At 36.1% G+C, this 22,547-nt stretch overlaps 1 protein-coding gene across 5 annotated transcripts in view; it reads left to right on the top strand.

The window, feature by feature from the left end:
• The window catches only part of LOC139763049 (ras-GEF domain-containing family member 1B-like), a 731,513-nt gene that overhangs the window by 62,963 nt on the left and 646,003 nt on the right, over nucleotides 1-22,547 (top strand). For all 5 annotated transcript variants that reach the window (XM_071688625.1, XM_071688624.1, XM_071688619.1 and 2 more), the window contains 2 exons: nucleotides 8,868-9,010; nucleotides 21,976-22,069. In XM_071688625.1, coding sequence (XP_071544726.1) covers nucleotides 8,868-9,010; nucleotides 21,976-22,069 — 237 coding nt within the window. The remainder of the gene's footprint in view (nucleotides 1-8,867; nucleotides 9,011-21,975; nucleotides 22,070-22,547) is intronic.

Genomic DNA, 22,547 nt, shown 5'->3' with positions numbered 1-22,547 from the left:
GTGATGGTAATAAAGTGGGGGGGGGGGTCAGGGGTGAGGGGGGAGTAGAGTTTGTGTCTTTGGGGCGATAAGGGAGTGGTATGGTGTGTGTGTGTGTGCGGTACTGTCTTTCAGACCCCCTTCACGTATCCTTTATTTCAATCCCTGGTTACTATTTATCTCATTATTTTTCCTTGGTAGAAACGAAGATTCACTTTCTCTAAGAATCCCCCGGTGGCGAAACTCGAACCTGGGTCCAAGTGGTTTCCGTGCCGACAAGAGTTGCCGTGTGCGCCACCGTTCACCGCGCCACTTAAAGCGCCACGTAAAGCACAGTTTATGGATCTTCTGAGAGGCAGTTTACCGCACGAACACACACACACACACACACACACACACACACACACACACACACACACACACATACACACACACACGCCCTGCCTCCGTTTTCTTAATATTGTGGAGGACACCGGTTCGATCCTCTCCTTGGGTCGTTAAGGTGCGCTTGATGGCTGCCGGGTTTTGAGAACGGTCTGTCGTTTTCTACTTGGAAGGAAAACGGAAAAATGTTGCCTGTGTTTTTTTATATATATATATATATATATATATATATATATATATATATATATATATATATATATATATATATATATATATATATATGAGAGAGAGAGAGAGATTTGCATACCCTTGATGGCTGGCCTATTCACAGGATTTAATGGAAGTAAGGATTATATACCAGTTGAAACAGCACGGGAGTGTGAACCATATGTGCTGATCCAGTCGACCGTATGTAATTAATGTTGGCAACGCTGTTGTGTAATATGTATTTGTATTTATTTATTTATTCATTTTGATGTTGGTAATACCTTGCAATAGTTGCCAGAGTCTACCACATGGTTATCTCGTTCAGAGTTTACTGGTTTGGTAATAACCTTATATTATTTCTTTGGGGGTAAACACATAGTCAACAAAACAACTGTTTGAAAGTCCTTAAAGAGAGTGAATATTAAATATATTCACGTTGTGGTGATTATAAAAGGGGGGAAAAAAAAGAATTGTATAGAAAATGGGAATTGTGTGGGGGGACTTACGCTAGATTGTGATTTTCGATACGTTTGGCTTGTGTTGTTGTTATTATTTTTTGTTATATATCAGAAGGTATGATGAAGTCACGGTGGTCAGTATGTGAACTACAATTAATTTGGGGTGATTTTGATATCTTGGTTAAACTTGAATAGAAAACGTAATAAGGGATCTTTAGTTATAGAAAATAAGGTATTTGTTATACTTTGGAGAATATATATATATATATATATATATATATATATATATATATAAATTCCTACTGGTCCACTGGGAATGAAACACGGTAAGTTCCCAAGTGCACTTTCGTGTAGTAATCACATCAGGGGAGATGTAAGAGATATAAGTCATTGCTTTATATATTTATATATGAATTCTCTGTGTGATGCGATGTATATATATAGTGTTAAGTGCCACATTTTCCTGTACTTAAACCATTATTGAGTGTGTCTGGAGTCACTTTACCCCTTTTATAAGTTACTTAAACACAGACTTTAAGTGTCACCTGTGGTGAAGGAGGTACTTTCCCCATCCAAGCCACCTTGCTCAGCCTAGATTAGAAGCGAGACACTTAACTCCCCTCTCCCAGCATGTGCGTTGTTCATCCTAGAGAAAAAAAAATGACTTCCTACCCCCCCACCCCCCCTCCTCCACCGGCTTTTAAAAGGGCGTTGTTCATCCTAGAGTTAAATGACCCCTTCATGCCCACGCCGCCAGCAAAGGGGGGGGGGGGGGGTCGGATCAGGTCTTCTTCATCCTAGACAAAGTAAACCACTACACTCCCCCCCTCCCCCCTCCCACCTCCCTCACCTACCTAACCCCGCACCACACCCCCTCCCTTCCTACCCCCCCACCCCACCTCCTCCCCAGAGAGCTTAATGACTTAGTGTGATTAATGACGCCGGGTAATTACGTCTGATGTGTGAATTATATTAAGCATTGATGATGATGGAGACCACAGGGCGCTTGAGCTAGCTAGAGCTTGTGTGTGTGTGTGTGTGTGTGTGTGTGTGTGTGTTATTAATGGACTCTGAAGTCCATTTAAATCGGGTTGGATTGTGTTTGTCTGCGCGAGTTTAAACACACACACACACACACAGACGCACACACACACACACACAAACACACACAGAAAACTGTTTGAAGACGCGTTTGATGTGTTGCATAATGGGCTAATCCCGGCAACCATTTAAATAAGTAATGTCATTTAAAGCGTTTTTAATTGGAGTGGATTTTGTCTGTTATTTATTAGTAATTACAGTAAGTGAGTTACTGGTGTGAGCATATTGAGAGGGCGAGTGGTAAAAAAAAATGTTTACATCCTTATTGAAACTGTTGATCCTAAATGTGGTGTTTGTAAATAGAATTCTCTTTACATTTTACGAGGAGCGTAAGTATATTTTACAAGTGTTAAAAGATCAATAGATAAGGGATATATATATATATATATATATATATATATATATATATATATATATATATATATATATATATATATATATATATATATATTCCTATGAGTCCACGGGGGAAATGAAACACGATAAGTTCCCAAGTGCATTTTCGTGTAACAATCACATCATCAGGGGAGATACAAGAAAGAAATTTAACTGTCAGTTGATATACAAGGGAGAAACGTAGTTAGGACGCCATTTGGTAAACAATGAGGGGCGTATATGGTGGTTGAAATCACTGCTCTCCAGATTTTTTGATTAATGGTCATAATATGACATTGATGTTTATGATATGACATTGATGGTTATGATATGGCATTGATGGTTATGATATGGCATTGATGGCCATCAAACATTGACTGGCAGTCAAGAAACGTCTCATAATCAAATCACCATGCAAGGTCATCCAGGGTCAATTACGTACTTTACCCTGGTTCGAGATGAGTGGGTAACATATGACCTGATAGGGCGACACCCTACAACCCCCACAACCCCACAACCACAACCACACCCCCCCCCCCACACACACACGTGGAAATCTCTCACCCTACCATTTGAACTCGCCCTAATGACGGGTGTGGTTCGACACACTCTAGACCCTATGGCCATTAAGGTCGGAATCCCCACCCTCCCGCCTGCCATATTCCCCTCAGCGGTATAGTATTATCTGCAGTACTGAATATGTCAGTCCTCAACCTTGGCTTCAACATTTGCATTTTTTTATATATACGTTTAAATTTTATTTTCGAAATTCTGATGCGGAGTTTCCCCGGTGCGTTCGAGTTGTCTATTGTCATTCTTTTTAATGATAATGTTGGCATTTTTTTTAGATGATAATGTTAGCATTTTTTATGATAATGTTGGCATTTTTTAAAATGATAATGTTGGCATTTTTTATGATAATGTTGGCATTTTTTATGATAATGTTGGCATTTTTTTAGATGATAATGTTAGCATTTTTTTATGATAATGTTGGCATTTTTTTAAATGATAATGTTGGCATTTTTTATGATAATGTTGGCATTTTTTTTGAATGATAATGTTGGCATTTTTTATGATAATGTTGGCATTTTTTATGATAATGTTGGTTCGTATTACCTGTGACGGCCAGGGATTCCTCATTCAGTGGCTGTTAGCTTCGACTCTGTCTCTCTCTGGGACTCTGATAATCTCTCTCTCTCTCTCTCTCTCTCTCTCTCTCTCTCTCTCTCTCTCTCTCTCTCTATGTGAGAGCTGTGAGCTAGTCCTGCCTCAGCAGGGAGATAGGACTCTCTCTCTCTCTCTCTCTCTCTCTCTCTCTCTCTCTCTCTCTCTCTCTCTCTCTCTCTCTCTCCCTCGCTCTCCCCTCCCTGGCTCGTATTCCCCTCCCTCCACTCTCCATTTCCCACAGATTGAACAAACTCTGTGATGTAGCGCCATCGAACCGTAGAGATGTGGGTTGAGCAGTGTCAGGTACATAGGAGAAATAGGGTATATATGTGTGGGTGTAGGAGAAATGGGGTATATATATGTGGGTGTAGGAGAAATGGGGTATATATGTGTGGGTGTAGGAGAAATGGGGTATATATATGTGGGTGTAGGAGAAATAGGGTATATATATATGTGGGTGTAGGAGAGATAGGGTATGTGTATGTGGAGTGTGTAGAGATATGTAGAGTATGTGGGTTTACTGAAGCAGAATGAGAGAGAGGCAGTTTGTTGAGCGTAATGCTGTTCTGTGTGAAGCTCCTGTAGTGTGACCGTATAGAAAATGGGAACGCAGGAGACAGCTGACTTGCTATACTCTCTCTCTCTCTGGCGCGTCAGCAACCCCCCCCCCCCCTCCGTCAGCCCTCCCTCCGTCAGCCCTCCCTACGGTCCTTTGATACCGAAGGGCATTTAAAGTCAGCCTTGCGTGACGTGCCAGTGGTCACCCACGACTCTCTCTCTCTCTCTCTCTCTCTCTCTCTCTCTCTCTCTCTCTCTCTCTCTCTCTCTCTCTCTCACACAGAGCCATGGATGACGTAGCACAACAGATAGTGAAAAGTCCACACGGTTTTCCTCATTAGATTGCTCACAAGAAACCCCCAAATAGTACGTTCACAGATAACGTGAAAAGTGAATAGAAAATGAGGGAGAGGGTGGTTGCGTGTATGAGATTCGTCATGATGGTTAATATATCCTTTTTTTTTTTTAAACGTATAATCGAAAAGTTGAATGTCCACTCCCCCCCCCCCGCCCCATATGAGTGAGAGGGTTAAATGTGGTCTTTGTAGGGTGGGGGGGGAGGGGGAGGGGTCTGTTTGTTTGTTTGACCTTTTTTTTTGTAGGGTTTGATGACCTTTCTTTTTTACATGGTTTTAACCTTTTTTTTTTTTTTTTCTAACTTTGAGGTTTGACGTTTATGCTTGAATACTTACCTACGCAGGAGGAAATTGCGTCAGGTTTGTGCGTAAGTGTACGCGAGTAGTAGTGTGGCGTTTGAGGGGAGATCATTAAGGGGGAGGGGGGGGAGAGGAAGGGAGGGAGGGGAAGGGGTTTCTGTGTGTTTGAAGGCCTTACAGGGAGTTGAGGGGGAGGGGAGGAGGAGGGAGGGTGGGGGGGATGGGGGGTCTCTTTTTTTACGTTACATTGTACGTGTTATTGAGGTCTCTGTACGTACGTGCACACGTACATATGTGCAAGATCAAGATTTAGGGGGAGAACACGATCTCTCTCTCTCTCTCTCTCTCTCTCTCTCTCTCTCTCTCTCTCTCTCTCTCTCTCTCTCTCTCTCCATACTACGGAGAGTCGTACTCACACAATAATTTGCCTCATGAGATATTTATCTCTCCGGGGAGAACCTGGATCTCAATGATGGAATCATCTCGTTTAATTTCCCCTGTGGGAGGGGATAAGGCATGACAGCGGGGGAACCTCACCTGGCTCTCTGTGTGTCTGGTTGTCATTGTGCGGCTCGTATGGTTAGATGGAGATCACGTGACCTTACCAAGGGCTGGGCTGGAGTGTTGTTGAATGAGGTGGTTGGGTAATTACAGGCCCGTCAGGCCAGGTATTACGTATGTGTTGTTAATGTTGTGAGGAAGGTCAGGATGGTGTGTGTGTGTGTGTGTGTGTGTGTGTGGGTCTGTGTGTGTGTGTGTGTGTGTGTGTGTGTGTGTGTGTGTGTGAACAAGTTCCCCTTGTCAATTAATCACAGTTATTAACATGACTGTGATCAGAAAACTTTATGAATAACTTGACCTTGTTGTCAAGTCTCCTACACCAACTTGACCTTTGTTAAGGAACTCCCTCACACCAACCTGACCTTTGTCAGGTTGACCCCAAGAACAACTTGACCTTTGCCAACAAACCTGCCCCCCCCCCAAAAAAAAAAAGAATTGACCTTCGTTAAGAAGCCTTGGTGAACAACTTGACCTGGTCAAGAAACCCCCCCCCCCTTCCGAACAACAGCTTAATCCCGTCGGATCACACATGGACAACTTTAAGTCCCCCTTCCCCCCTCCCCCTCCCTCCCTCCCCCTCCCCCTTCCTTTTTTGTGTGTAAGGAAACCATAGGAAGAGGTTTAGCGAGGTGGGGAAAGCCCTTTTAAACGCCTTCATCCCATCAGACTAATCCTTCACTGGACAAGTTCTGGCGCGGTTTAAACGCCTGGATCCTCCACATTGGTGGCAGCGCCTCCACTCCTCCCCCTCATTCTCCTCCTCCTCCTCCTCCTCCTCCTCCTCCTTCTTCCCCTTTTGATTGCGTAAGTTTGTACAATTGACGCAAGACTCTCCCGCGTCACGCAGGCTTGGAAGAATGACCTCCCTGACCTGACCTCTCTCTGTTGTGATTCCTCGACACTGCTGTTGTGAGGGGGGAGGCGAGGGGGGGGTCTGTGTGGATCTGTTTACTGTTGTGAGGAGGAGGAAGGAGGATCTGTGTGGATCTGTTTACTGTTGTGAGGCACCTATGAGGTTCTGTCTTCTGTTGTGAGGTATCTATGAGGTTCTGTCTTCTGTTGTGAGGTATCTATGAGGTTCTGTCTTCTGTTGTGAGGTATCTATGAGTCTCTCTTTACTTATACTGGCGGTTTATGAGGATCCCTCCCTTGCTACGATGTCCCTCACGACCACCTCGTGTTCATGAGGGACTCGTGGCCTCCATGAGAGATTCGCGGTGATCATGAGGGACTGCTGACAGTGTCGAGCGTGAGGACATGCCTCTCATCGGCTGGTGTCGGTGCGATAATTTATGAGGGGGGGGGGGGGGGTTGGAAGCGCTTGGCCACGCGTATATTGCTTCGTCTGGCTACGTAATATTTGATAGGACGAGGGTTGTGTGTGTGTGTGTGTGTGTGTGTGTGGTGTTAGGGAGAGAGAGAGAGAGAGAGGGTCCATGTGTGTGTGTGTGTGAGTGTGTATGAGGGAGGGAGGGAGAGTAAAGGCAGGGGGGGAGAGGGGAGAAGCGTGTGTGTGTGTGTGTGTGTGTGTTCGTTAATTAGGTGGCCTTCATTAGGGGGTCATGTTTAACCGTGGATGACGTAATCTTTGCCGACATCGTCCCCACTCACTATGTACACGTCACCCCCTCCCCCCCCCACCTTTTCCTTGGCGTTGCCTCGTCCTAACATGTGGCAGACGTGTGGTAGAGGAGAGAGAGAGAGAGAGAGAGAGAGAGAGAGAGAGAGAGAGAGAGAGAGAGAGAGAGAGAGAGAGACGTGTGGTAGAGAGAGACAGACGTGTGGCAGACGTGTGGTAGAGGAGAGAGAGAGAGAGAGAGAGAGAGAGAGAGAGAGAGAGAGAGAGAGAGAGAGAGAGAGAGAGAGACGTGTGGTAGAGAGAGACAGACGTGTGGCAGACGTGTGGTAGAGGAGAGAGAGAGAGAGAGAGAGAGAGAGAGAGAGAGAGAGAGAGAGAGAGAGAGAGAGAGAGAGAGAGAGAGAGACGTGTGGTAGAGGAGAGAGAGAGAGACGTGTGGCAGACGTGTGGTAGAGGAGAGAGAGAGAGAGACGTGTGGCAGACGTGTGGTAGAGGAGAGAAACGTGTGGCAGACGTGTGGTAGAGAGAGAGAGAGAGAGAGAGAGAGAGAGAGAGAGAGAGAGAGAGAGAGAGAGAGAGAGAGACGTGTGGCAGACGTGTGGTAGAGAGAGAGAGACGTGTGGCAGACGTGTGGTAGAGAGAGAGAGAGAGAGAGAGAGAGAGAGAGAGAGAGAGAGAGAGAGAGAGAGAGAGAGAGAGAGAGAGTGAGAGAGAGAGAGACGTGTCGTAGACGTGTGGTAGAGAGAGAGAGAGAGAGAGACGTGTGGTAGACGTGTGGTAGAGAGAGAGAGAGACGTGTGGCAGACGTGTGGTAGAGAGAGAGACGTGTGGCAGACGTGTGGTAGAGAGAGAGAGAGAGACGTGTGGCAGACGTGTGGTAGAGAGCGAGAGACGTGTGGTAGACGTGTGGTAGGGAGAGAGAGAGACGTGTGGTAGACGTGTGGTAGAGAGAGAGAGAGACGTGTGGCAGACGTGTGGTAGAGAGAGAGAGAGACGTGTGGTAGAGAGAGAGAGACAAGTGTGGTAGACGTGTGGTAGAGAGAGAGAGAGAGACGTGTGGTAGAGAGAGAGAGAGAGAGACGTGTGGTAGACGTGTGGTAGAGAGAGAGAGAGAGAGAGACGTGTGGTAGAAGTGTGGTAGAGGGACGTGACGCAGGCGTCTCAGTCATAAAGGATTCTTGCAACTTCTTTCCAATTTCAAGATATGCAAATATTCTCTCCAAGGGCCGTCTTACTCTATGAATATTTCCCCAACAAATATTCCTCTCAGGTTCAGGGTTGTTTGCTACATATGATATTCTCTGAGGATTTTGTCCTAATAGTTTAAAACAAAATACGAATTATACGTATGTATAGATATACATAAAGATTATACAGAATACAGTAATACGGATACACATATAGATTATATAGAATACAGGTATATGAATGACCTATATTGAGTAAAGATCTTACGTTCGTGCTCAAGGGTCGTACCGTCGTGTTCAAGGGTCGTACCGTTGTGCTCAAGGGTCGTACCGCCATGCTGAAGGGTCGTACCGTCGTGCTCAAGGATCGTACCGTCGTGTTCAAGGGTCGTACCGTCGTGCTCAAGGGTCGTGCCGTCGTGCTCAAGGGTCGTACCGTCGTGTTCAAGGGTCGTACCGTCGTGCTCAAGGGTCGTATCGTCGTGCTCAAGGGTCGTACCGTCGTGCTCAAGGGTCGTATCGTCGTGCTCAAGGGTCGTACCGTCGTGCTCAAGGGTCGTACCGTCGTGGTCGCAAGAATGACGTAATTACTGCGTCATCATCCTCACCCACCTCCTCAGTCATCCAACCAATCAAAGTCCTCCTTGTCTTCCAGGTGACGTCACTCCTGCTGGAAGCCCTCACCCGCAAGCTGGTCGCCCTTCAGAACGAACTCGAGTCGTCCTCGAACCCCGGCGCCACTGAAGGGTCACTCAAGGCCAAGGAGAACTTGAGGAGTCAACTGATCCTGACCATAGAGTAAGTTATTGCTTGAGGCGGGCACGTGTCTGGCACGTGTATCCGCCACACGTGTTCTGGTCTCGTCTTGTTCTTGTGTGAAACGTGTATGATGTTTCTTGACAAGGGTGGTTTGTTTATGTTGCTGTGTATCGTGTGTTTGTTTAATTCGTCTGTCGTTTGTTTGTTTGTTTCTTGTCCAAAGGTATGTTTACATAATTATATTAATATGCTAATTACTCGACTAATTACACGAATTTCAAGGTTTTGACCATAGATTCTTATTCAGCAGACGTAAAAGCATCTTTGCTGAAATTTTCAGGAAAATCTATTTTTCAAAAAAATCAAGAAAAATCCAAGGCTATATAGCCTTGGATAATATTTTGCTCAGATTTTCAACTTCTTCAGATTCTAATGAAAATCTAGGAATATGTGGTATTCTATATGGTCATTAAGGATATGGAGTCAAAAGAGTGTATTTCGTAAAATTAAGTGCTTAATTACATACTTGATATTAATTATAATTATATTGATATTCTAATTACTCGACTAATTACACGAATTTTAAGGTTTTGACCATAGATTCCTATTCAGCAGACGTAACAGCATCTTTGCTGAAAGTTTCAGGAAATTCTGTTTTTCAACAAAATCAAGAAAAATCCTTGGATAATATTTTGCTCAGATTTTCAACTTCTTCAGATTCTAATGAAAATCTGGGAATATGTGGTATGCTATATGGTGATTAAGGATATGGAGTCAAAAGAGTGTATTTCGTAAAATTAAGCGCTTAATTACATACTTAATATTAATCATGATTATATTGATATGCTAATTACTCGACTATTTTGCTCAGATTTTCTACTTCTTCAGATTTTAATGAAAATCTGGCAATATGTGGTATTCTTTATGGTGATAAAGGATATCGTGTCAAAAGACTGCATTGCGTAAAATTAAGCGCTTAATTACATAATATCAATTATGATTATATTGATATGCTAATTACTCGACTAATTACTCGAATTTTAAGGTTTTGACCCCAGATTCATATTCAGCAAATGTAAAAGCATCTTAGCTGAAATTTTCAGGAAAATCTATTTTTTCAAAAAAAATCAAGAAAAATCCAAGGCCATACTATGCCTTGGATAATATTTTGCGCAGATTTTCAACTTCTTCAGATTCTAATGAAAATCTGGGAATATGTGGCATTCTATATGGTGATTAAGGATATGGAGTAAAAAGAGTGTATTTCGTAAAATTAAGCGCTTAATTACATACTTAATGTAAATCATAATTATATTGATATGCTAATTACTCGACTAATTACATGAATTTCAAGGTTTTGACCATAGATTCCTATTCAGCAGACGTAAAAGCATCTTAGCTGAAAATTTCAGGAAAATCTATTTTTTCCAAAAAATCAAGAAAAATCCAAGGCTATAGCCTTGCATAATATTTTGCTCAGATTTTCCAATTCTTCAGATTTTAATGAAAATCTGGGAATATGTGGTATTCTTTATGGTGATTAAGGATATCGTGTCAAAAGACTGTATTTCGCCAAATTAAGAGCTTAATTACATACTTAATATCAATGATAATTATATTGATATGCTAATTACTCGACTAATTACTCGAATTAAGGTTTTGACCCCAGCGTCATATTCAGCAAACGTAAAATCATCTATCATGAAATTTTCAGGAAAATCTATTTTTTCCAAAAATCAAGAAAAATCCAATATTAGATAATATTTTGCTCAGATTTTCAACTTCTTCAGATTCTAATGAAAATCTGGGAATATGTGGTATGCTATTTGGTGATTAAGGATATGGAGTCAAAAGAGTGTATTTCGTAAAATTAAGCGCTTAATTACATACTTAATGTAAATTATAATTATATTGATATGCTAATTACTCGACTAATTACATGAATTTCAAGGTTTCGACCATAGATTCCTATTCAGCAGACGTAGAAGTATCTTAGCTGAAATTTTCAGGAAAATCTATTTTTTCCAAAAAATCAAGAAAAATCCAAGGCTATAGCCTTGGATAATATTTTGCTCTGATTTTCTACTTCGTCAGATTTTAATGAAAATCTGGAAATATGTGGTATTCTTTATGGTGATAAAGGATATCGTGTCAAAAGACTGCATTGCGTAAAATTAAGCGCTTATTACATAATATCAATTATAATTATATTGATATGCTAATTACTCGACTAATTACTCGAATTTTAAGGTTTTGACCACAGATTCATATTCAGCAAACGTAAAAGTATCTTAGCTGAAATTTTCAGGAAAATATAATTTTTCAAAAAAAATTAAGAAAAATCCAAGGCCATAGCCTTGGATAATATTTTGCGCAGATTTTCAACTTCTTCAGATTCTAATGAAAATCTGGGAATATGTGGCATTCTATATGGTGATTAAGGATATGGAGTCAAAAGAGTGTATTTCGTAAAATTAAGCGCTTAATTACATACTTAATGTAAATTATAATTATATTGATATGCTAATTACTCGACTAATTACATGAATTTCAAGGTTTTGACCATAGATTCCTATTCAGCAGACGTAAAAGCATCTTAGCTGAAAATTTCAGGAAAATCTATTTTTCCCAAAAAATCAAGAAAAATCCAAGGCTTAGATAATACTTTGCTCAGATTTTCCACTTCTTCAGATTTTAATGAAAATCTGGGAATATGTGGTATTCTTTATGGTGATTAAGGATATCGTGTCAAAAGACTGTATTTCGCCAAATTAATAACTTAATTACATACTTAATATCAGTGATAATTATATTGATATGCTAATTATTCGACTAATTACTCGAATTTAAGGTTTTGACCCCAGATTCATATTCAGCAAACGTAAAATCATCTATCATGAAATTTTCAGGAAAATCTATTTTTTCCAAAAATCAAGAAAAATCCAAGGCTATAACCTTAGATAATATTTTGCTCAGATTTTCAACTTCTTCAGATTCTAATGAAAATCTGGGAATATGTGGTATTCTATATGGTGATTAAGGATATGGAGTCAAAAGAGTGTATTTCGTAAAATTAAGCGCTTAATTACATACTTAATGTAAATTATAATTTTATTGATATGCTAATTACTCGACTAATTACACGAATTTGAAGGTTTTGACCATAGATTCCTATTCAGCAGAGGTAACAGCATCTTTGCTGAAAGTTTCAGGAAATTCTACTTTTCAACAAAATCAAGAAAAATCCTTGGATAATATTTTGCTCAGATTTTCAACTTCTTCAGATTGTAATGAAAATCTGGGAATATGAGGTATACTATATGGTGATTAAGGATATGGAGTCAAAAGAGTGTATTTCGTAAAATTAAGCGCTTAATTACATACTTAATATCAATGATAATTATATTGATATGCTAATTACTCGACTAATTACACGAATTTCAAGGTTTTGACCGTAGATTCCTATTCAGCAGATGTAAAAGAATCTTCGCTGAAATTTTCAGGAAAATCTATTTTTCAAAAAATCAAGAAAAATCCAAGGCTATAGCCTTGGATAATATTTTGCTCAGATTTTTTACTTCTTCAGATTTTAATGAAAATCTGGGAATATTTGGTATTCTTTATGGTGATAAAGGATATCGTGTCAAAAGACTGCATTTCGTAAAATTAAGCGCTTAATTACATAATTAATATCAATTATAATTATATTGATATGCTAATTACTCGACTAATTACTTGAATTTAAAGGTTTTGACCCCAGATTCGTATTCAGCAAACGTAAAAGCATCTTAGGTGAAATTTTCAGGAAAATCTTTTTTTTTAAAAAAGAAATTAAAAATATTTTGCGCAGATTTTCAACTTCTTCAGATTCTAATAAAAATCTGGGAATATGTGGTATGCTATATGGTGATTAAGGATATGGAGTCAAAAGAGTGTATTTCGTGAAATTAAGCGCTTAATTACATACTTAATATTAATGATAATTATATTGATATGCTAATTACTCGACTAATTACACGAATTTCAAGGTTTTGACCATAGATTCCTATTCAGCAGACGTAAAAGCATCTTAGCTGAAATTTTCAGGAAAATCTATTTTTTTCCAAAAAATCAAGAAAAATCCAAGGCTATAGCCTTGGATAATATTTTGCTCAGATTTTTTACTTCCTCAGATTTTAATGAAAATCTGGGAATATTTGGTATTCTTTATGGTGATAAAGGATATCGTGTCAAAAGACTGCATTTCGTAAAATTAAGCGCTTAATTACATAATTAATATCAATCATAATTATATTGATATGCTAATTACTCGACTAATTACTTGAATTTAAAGGTTTTGACCCCAGATTCGTATTCAGCAAACGTAAAATCATCTATCATGAAATTTTTAGGAAAATCTATTTTTTCCAAAAATCAAGAAAAATCCAAGGCTATAACCCTAGATAATATTTTGCTCAGATTTTCAACTTCTTCAGATTCTAATGAAAATCTGGGAATATGTGGTATTCTATATGGTGATTAAGGATATGGAGTCAAAAGAGTGTATTTCGTAAAATTAAGCGCTTAATTACATACTTAATGTAAATTATAATTTTATTGATATGTTAATTACTCGACTAATTACACGAATTTCAAGGTTTTGACCATAGATTCCTATTCAGCAGAGGTAACAGCATCTTTGCTGAAAGTTTCAGGAAATTCTACTTTTCAACAAAATCAAGAAAAATACTTGGATAATATTTTGCTCAGATTTTCAACTTCTTCAGATTGTAATGAAAATCTGGGAATATGAGGTATACTATATGGTGATTAAGGATATGGAGTCAAAAGAGTGTATTTCGTAAAATTAAGCGCTTAATTACATACTTAATATCAATGATAATTATATTGATATGCTAATTACTCGACTAATTACACGAATTTCAAGGTTTTGACCATAGATTCCTATTCAGCAGACGTAAAAGCATCTTAGCTGAAATTTTCAGGAAAATCTATTTTTTTCCAAAAAATCAAGAAAAATCCAAGGCTATAGCCTAGGATAATATTTTGCTCAGATTTTTTACTTCCTCAGATTTTAATGAAAATCTGGGAATATGTGGTATTCTATATGGTGATAAAGGATATCGTGTCAAAAGACTGCATTTCGTAAAATTAAGTGCTTAATTACATAATTAATATCAATCATAATTATATTGATATGCTAATTACTCGACTAATTACTTGAATTTAAAGGTTTTGACCCCAGATTCGTATTCAGCAAACGTAAAAGCATCTTAGGTGAAATTTTCAGGAAAATCTTTTTTTTAAAAAAAAAATTAAAAATATTTTGCGCAGATTTTCAACTTCTTCAGATTCTAATAAAAATCTGGGAATATGTGGTATGCTATATGGTGATTAAGGATATGGAGTCAAAAGAGTGTATTTCGTGAAATTAAGCGCTTAATTACATACTTAATATTAATGATAATTATATTGATATGCTAATTACTCGACTAATTACACGAATTTCAAGGTTTTGACCATAGATTCCTATTCAGCAGACGTAAAAGCATCTTAGCTGAAATTTTCAGGAAAATCTATTTTTTTCCAAAAAATCAAGAAAAATCCAAGGCTATAGCCTTGGATAATATTTTGCTCAGATTTTTTACTTCCTCATATTTTAATGAAAATCTGGGAATATTTGGTATTCTTTATGGTGATAAAGGATATCGTGTCAAAAGACTGCATTTCGTAAAATTAAGCGCTTAATTACATAATTAATATCAATCATAATTATATTGATATGCTAATTACTCGACTAATTACTTGAATTTAAAGGTTTTGACCCCAGATTCGTATTCAGCAAACGTAAAATCATCTATCATGAAATTTTTAGGAAAATCTATTTTTTCCAAAAATCAAGAAAAATCCAAGGCTATAACCCTAGATAATATTTTGCTCAGATTTTCAACTTCTTCAGATTCTAATGAAAATCTGGGAATATGTGGTATTCTATATGGTGATTAAGGATATGGAGTCAAAAGAGTGTATTTCGTAAAATTAAGCGCTTAATTACATACTTAATGTAAATTATAATTTTATTGATATGCTAATTACTCGACTAATTACACGAATTTCAAGGTTTTGACCATAGATTCCTATTCAGCAGAGGTAACAGCATCTTTGCTGAGAGTTTCAGGAAATTCTACTTTTCAACAAAATCAAGAAAAATACTTGGATATTATTTTGCTCAGATTTTCAACTTCTTCAGATTCTAATGAAAATCTGGGAATATGAGGTATACTATATGGTGATTAAGGATATGGAGTCAAAAGAGTGTATTTCGTAAAATTAAGAGCTTAATTACATACTTAATATCAATGATAATTATATTGATATGCTAATTACTCGAATAATTACACGAATTTCAAGGTTTTGACCGTAGATTCCTATTCAGCAGACGTAAAAGAATCTTTGCTGAAATTTTCAGGAAAATCTATTTTTCAAAAAATCAAGAAAAATCCAAGGCTATAGCCAAGGATAATATTTTGCTCAGATTTTTTACTTCTTCAGATTTTAATGAAAATCTGGGAATATGTGGTATTCTTTATGGTGATAAAGGATATCGTGTCAAAAGACTGCATTTCGTAAAATTAAGCGCTTAATTACATAATTAATATCAATTATAATTATATTGATATGCTAATTACTTGACTAATTACTTGAATTTTAAGGTTTTGACCCCAGATTCGTATTCAGCAAACGTGAAAGCATCTTAGGTGAAATTTTCAGGAAAATCTTTTTTTTAAAAAAAAATTAAAAATATTTTGCGCAGATTTTCAACTTCTTCAGATTTTAATGAAAATCTGGGAATATGTGGTATGCTATATGGTGATTAAGGATATGGAGTCAAAAGAGTGTATTTCGTGAAATTAAGCGCTTAATTACATACTTAATATTAATCATAATTATATTGATATGCTAATTACTCGACTAATTACACGAATTTCAAGGTTTTGACCATAGATTCCTATTCAGCAGACGTAAAAGCATCTTAGCTGAAATTTTCAGGAAAATCTATTTTTTTCCAAAAAATCAAGAAAAATCCAAGGCTATAGCCATGCATAATATTTTGCTCAGATTTTTTACTTCCTCAGATTTTAATGAAAATCTGGGAATATTTGGTATTCTTTATGGTGATAAAGGATATCGTGTCAAAAGACTGCATTTCGTAAAATTAAGCGCTTAATTACATAATTAATATCAATTATAATTATATTGATATGCTAATTACTCGACTAATTACTTGAATTTTAAGGTTTTGTTCCCAGATTCGTATTCAGCAAACGTAAAAGCATCTTAGGTGAAATTTTCAGGAAAATCTATTTTTTTAAAAAAAAAAATTAAAAATATTTTTCGCAGATTTTCAACTTCTTCAGATTCTAATGACAATCTGGGAATATGTGGTATTCTATATGGTGATTAAGGATATGGAGTCAAAAGAGTGTATTTCGTAAAATTAAGCGCTTAATTACATACTTAATATTAGTCATAATTATATTAATATGCTAATTACTCGACTAATTACACGAATTTCAAGGTTTTGACCATAGATTCCTATTCAGCAGACGTAAAAGCATCTTTGCTGAAAGCTTCAGGGAATTCTATTTTTTCAACAAAATCAAGAAAAACCCAAGATAATATTTTGCTAAGATTTTCAACTTCTTCAGATTCTAATGAAAATCTGGGAATATGTGGTATTCTATATGGTGATTAAGGATATGGAGTCAAAAGAGTGTATTTCATAAAATTAAGCGCTTAATTACTTACTTAATGTAAATTATAATTATATTGATATGCTAATTACTCGAGTAATTACACGAATTTCAAGGTTTTGACCATAGATTCCTATTCAGCAGACGTAAGAGCATCTTTGCTGAAAGTTTCAGGAAATTCTACTTTTCAACAAAATCAAGAAAAATCCTTGGATAATATTTTGCTCAGATTTTCAACTTCTTCAGATTCTAATGAAAATCTGGGAATATGTGGTATGCTATTTGGTGATTAAGGATATGGAGTCAAAAGAGTGTATTTCGTAAAATTAAGCGCTTAATTACATACTTAATGTAAATTATAAATATATTGATATGCTAATTACTCGACTAATTATATGAATTTCAAGGTTTTGACCATAGATTCCTATTCAGCGGACGTAAAAGCATCTTAGCTGAAATTTTCAGGAAAATCTATTTTTCAAAAAATCAAGAAAAATCCAAGGCTATAGCCTTGGATAATATTTTGCTCAGATTTTTTACTTCTTCAGATTTTAATGAAAATCTGGGAATATTTGGTATTCTTTATGGTGATAAAGGATATCGTGTCAAAAGACTGCATTTCGTAAAATTAAGCGCTTAATTACATAATATCAATTATAATTATATTGATATGCTAATTACTCGACTAATTACTTGAATTTAAAGGTTTTGACCCCAGATTCGTATTCAGCAAACGTAAAAGCATCTTAGGTGAAATTTTCAGGAAAATCTTTTTTTTCAAAAAAAAATTAAAAATATTTTGCGCAGGTTTTCAACTTCTTCAGATTCTAATAAAAATCTGGGAATATGTGGTATGCTATATGGTGATTAAGGATATGGAGTCAAAAGAGTGTATTTCGTGAAATTAAGCGCTTAATTACATACTTAATATTAATGATAATTATATTGATATGCTAATTACTCGACTAATTACACGAATTTCAAGGTTTTGACCATAGATTCCTATTCAGCAGACGTAAAAGCATCTTAGCTGAAATTTTCAGGAAAACCTATTTTTTTCCAAAAAATCAAGAAAAATCCAAGGCCTTGGATAATATTTTGCTCAGATTTTTTACTTCCTCAGATTTTAATGAAAATCTGGGAATATTTGGTATTCTTTATGGTGATAAAGGATATCGTGTCAAAAGACTGCATTTCGTAAAATTAAGCGCTTAATTACATAATTAATTTAAATTATAATTATATTGATATGCTAATTACTCGACTAATTACTTGAATTTAAAGGTTTTGACCCCAGATTCGTATTCAGCAAACGTAAAAGCATCTTGGGTGAAATTTTCAGGAAAATCTATTTTTTCAAAAAAAAAAATTAAAAATATTTTGCGGATTTTCAACTTCTTCAGATTCTAATGAAAATCTGAGAAGATGAGGTATACTATATGGTGATTAAGGATATGGAGTCAAAAGAGTGTATTTCGTAAAATTAAGCGCTTAATTACATACTTAATATCAATGATAATTATATTGATATGCTAATTACTCGACTAATTACACGAATTTCAAGGTTTTGACCGTAGATTCCTATTCATCAGACGTAAAAGCATCTTCGCTGAAATTTTCAGGAAAATCTATTTTTCAAAAAATCAGGAAAAATCCAAGGCTATAGCCTTGGATAATATTTTGCTCAGATTTTTTACTTCTTCAGATTTTAATGAAAATCTGGGAATATATGGTACTCTTTATGGTGATAAAGGATATCGTGTCAAAAGACTGCATTTCGTAAAATTAAGCGCTTAATTACATAATTAATATCAATTATAATTATATTGATATGCTAATTACTCGACTAATTACTTGAATTTTAAGGTTTTGACCCCAGATTCGTATTCAGCAAACGTAAAAGCATCTTAGGTGCAATTTTCAGGAAAATCTATTTTTTCAAAAAAAAATTAAAAATATTTTGCACAGATTTTCAACTTCTTCAGATTCTAATGAAAATCTGGGAATATGTGGCATTCTATATGGTGATTAAGGATATGGAGTCAAAAGAGTGTATTTCGTAAAATTAAGCGCTTAATTACATACTTAATATTAATCATAATTATATTGATATGCTAATTACTCGACTAATTACACGAATTTCAAGGTTTTGACCATAGATTCCTATTCAGCAGACGTAAAAGCATCTTTGCTGAAAAAATAGAATTCCCTGAAACTTTCAGCAAAGATGCTTTTACGTCTGCTGAATAGGAATCTATGGTCAAAACCTTGGATAATATTTGGCTCAGATTTTCAACTTCTTCAGATTCTAATGAAAATCTGGGAATATGTGGTATTCTTTATGGTGATAAAGGATATCGTGTCAAAAGACTGCATTGCGTAAAATTAAGCGCTTATTACATAATATCAATTATAATTATATTGATATGCTAATTACTCGACTAATTACTCGAATTTTAAGGTTTTGACCCCAGATTCATATTCAGCAAACGTAAAAGCATCTTAGCTGAAATTTTCAGGAAAATCTAATTTTCAAAAAAAATTAAGAAAAATCCAAGGCCTTGGATAATATTTTGCGCAGATTTTCAACTTCTTCAGATTCTAATGAAAATCTGGGAATATGTGGCATTCTTTATGGTGATAAAGGATATGGAGTCAAAAGAGTGTATTTCGTAAAATTAAGCGCTTAATTACATACTTAATATTTATTATAATTATTTTGATATTCTAATTACTCGACTAATTACACGAATTTTAAGGTTTTGACCCCAGATTCATATTCAGCAGACGTAAAATCATTTATCATGAAATTTTCATGAACATCTATTTTTTTAGAAAAAATCAAGAAAAATCCAAGGATAATATTTTGCTTAGATTTTCAACTTCTTCAGATTCTAATGAAAATATGGGAATATGTGGTGATTAAGGTTATGGAGTCAAAAGAGTGTTTTTCGTAAAATTAAGCGCTTAATTACATACTTAATATTAATTATAATTATATTGATATTCTAATTACTCGACTAATTACAACATTTTTAAGGTTTTGACCATAGATTCCTATTTAGCAGACGTAAAAGCATCTTCGCTGACGTTTTCAGGAAAATCTATTTTTCAGAAAATCAAGAAAAATCCAAGGCTACAACCTTGGATAATATTTTATCTCAGATTTTCAACTACCTCAGATTTTAATGAAAATCTGGGAATATGTGGTATTCTTTATGGTGATGAAGGATATCGAGTGAAAAGACTGCATTTTGTAGAATTGAGCGCTTAATTACATACTTAATATTAATTATATTCATATGCTAATTACTGTACTAATTACACGAATTTTAAGGTTTTGACCATAGATTCCTATTCAGCAGACGTAAAAGCATCTTTGCTGAACGTTTCAGGAAATTCTACTTTTTCAAAAAAATCAAGAAAAATCCAAGGATAATATTTTGTTCAGATTTTCAACTTCTTCAGATTCTAATGAAAATCTGGGAATATGTGGTATTCTATATGGTGATTAAGGATATGGAGTCAAAAGAGTGTATTTCGTACAATTAATCGCTTATTTACATACTTAATATTAGTCATAATTATATTGATATGCTAATTACTCGACCAATTACACGAATTTCAAGGTTTTGACCATAGATTCCTATTCAGCAGACGTAAAAGCATCTTCGCTGAAATTTTTGGGAAAATCTATTTTTAAAAAAAAAAATCAAGAAAAATCCTTGGATAATATTTTGCTCCGGTTTTCAACTTCTTCAGATTCTAATGAAAATCTGGGAATATGTGGTATTCTATATGGTGATTAAGGATATCGAGTCAAAATACTGCATTTCGTGGAATTTAGCGCTTAATTACATACTTAATATTAATTATAATTATATATATATGCTAAGTACTCGACTAATTACACGAATTTTAAGGTTTTGACCCCAGATTCATATTCAGCAAACGTAAAAGCATCTATCATGAAATTTTCAGGAAAATTTATTTTTCCAAAACAATCAAGAAAAATCCATATTTTGCTAAGATTTTCAACTTCTTCAGATTTTAATGAAAATCTGGGAATATGCCGTACTCTGTATGGTGATTAAGGATATCGATACAAAAGACTGCATTTCGTAAAATTAAGCGCTTAATTGCATACTTAATATTAATTATAATTATATTAATATGCTAATTACTCGACTTATTACACGAATTTTAAGGATTTGATCATAGATTCTTCTTCAGCAGACGTAAAAGCATCTATGGTGAAATTTTCAGGAAAATCTATTTTTTCAACAAAATCAAGAAAAATCCAAGGGTATATATATATAGCCTTAAATGATATTTTGCTGAGATTTTCAACTTCTTCAGATTTTAATGAAAATCTGGGTATAAATGGTCTTCTGTATGTACCTTAAGTATATAGAGTCAAAAGACAGCATTTCCCTAAAATTAAAGGCTTAATTACCACTTACATTAATTATGATAATATGCTAATTACTCCACTAATTGCACGAATTTTTCGCTTTTGACTACAGATTCGTATTCCACATACTTAAAAGCATCTATGCTGAAATTGTCAAGAAAATTCATAGTTTGAAAAAAAAAAAAGAAATCAAGAAAAATCCAAGGCCTTAATTTTGCTCAGATTTTCAACTTCAGATTTTAATGAAAATCTGGGTTTAAATGGTGTTTTATATGAAGATTAAGTATATCGAGTTAAAAGGCTGCATTTCGTAAAATTAAAGGCTTAATTACCACGTGTTTGTCGTTTAAATGACTTTATTCTTGCCTCGTGTTGTGCTTGTTTGATGCGTGTGTCGTGTTTGTTTCTCTGTTGGTTTTATAGATGGTATGTTTACCTCACTTTTGTCTTGCATACAACTGTGTGTGTGTGCGTGTGTGCGTGTGTGTGTGTGTGTGTGTGTGTGTGTCTGTGTGTCTGTGTGTCTGTGTGTGTGTGTGTGTGTGTGTCATTCAGATTAAAGAAAAGAGGTTGTGAGTCTCTCACTATTGATTATAATCAAGTACCGTCCTTAGGTCTCTCAGTGATAGCTAACTTTTATTGGTCATGAGAGGTGTACAGGTGTAGTGTACAGGTGTACAGGTGTAGTGTACAGGTGTGTAAAGGTGTACAGGTGTAGTGTACAGGTGTACAGGTGTAGTGTACAGGTGTGTAAAGGTGTACAGGTGTAGTGTACAGGTGTACAGTGTACAGGTGTGTAGTGTACAGGTGTACAGGTGTGTCTCTCTTGTTAACAGGAAGGTCCAGAGCCAATGGGAGCAGCTGGAACAGGAGTACACTCACCAGGCCATCGGCGTCTTGCGCTGCTCCAACACCCGCGGGTCTGGAAAGGTAAGGGAGAGAGAGAGAGAGAGAGAGAGAGAGAGAGAGAGAGAGGAGAGAGAGAGAGAGAGTGTCTGTCTAACACTCACCAACAAAGCAGGAGGGACGAAAAAGGAGTTTATGTATTTGTTTATGTATCTAATGTTGTTTTGATTGTGTTTGTTTGAGCGTGCGGATGGCGATGTGAGTAAGATACTGGTAATTATGAGTAAATGTGAGTTATACTATCTTTATGTCTGGTAATTATGAGTAAAGGTGAGTTATACTATATCTGTCAATTATGAGTAAATGTGAGTTATATTATCTTTATGTCTGGCAGGTATGAGTATTTATGAGTAAAAATGAGTTATACTATCTTTATCTGTCTGGTAATTATGAGTAAAGGTGTTATACTATCTTTATCTGTCTGATAATTATGAGTAAAGGTAAGTCAGACTATCTTTATCTACTATGGCATCGCGGATACTCTTATCTGCCGATGTGTTAC

The sequence above is a fragment of the Panulirus ornatus genome, chromosome 46 (genome assembly GCF_036320965.1).
Source record: "Panulirus ornatus isolate Po-2019 chromosome 46, ASM3632096v1, whole genome shotgun sequence".
Taxonomy (NCBI): Eukaryota; Metazoa; Arthropoda; class Malacostraca; order Decapoda; family Palinuridae; genus Panulirus; species Panulirus ornatus.
This window is presented reverse-complemented; position numbering and strand designations above follow the sequence as displayed.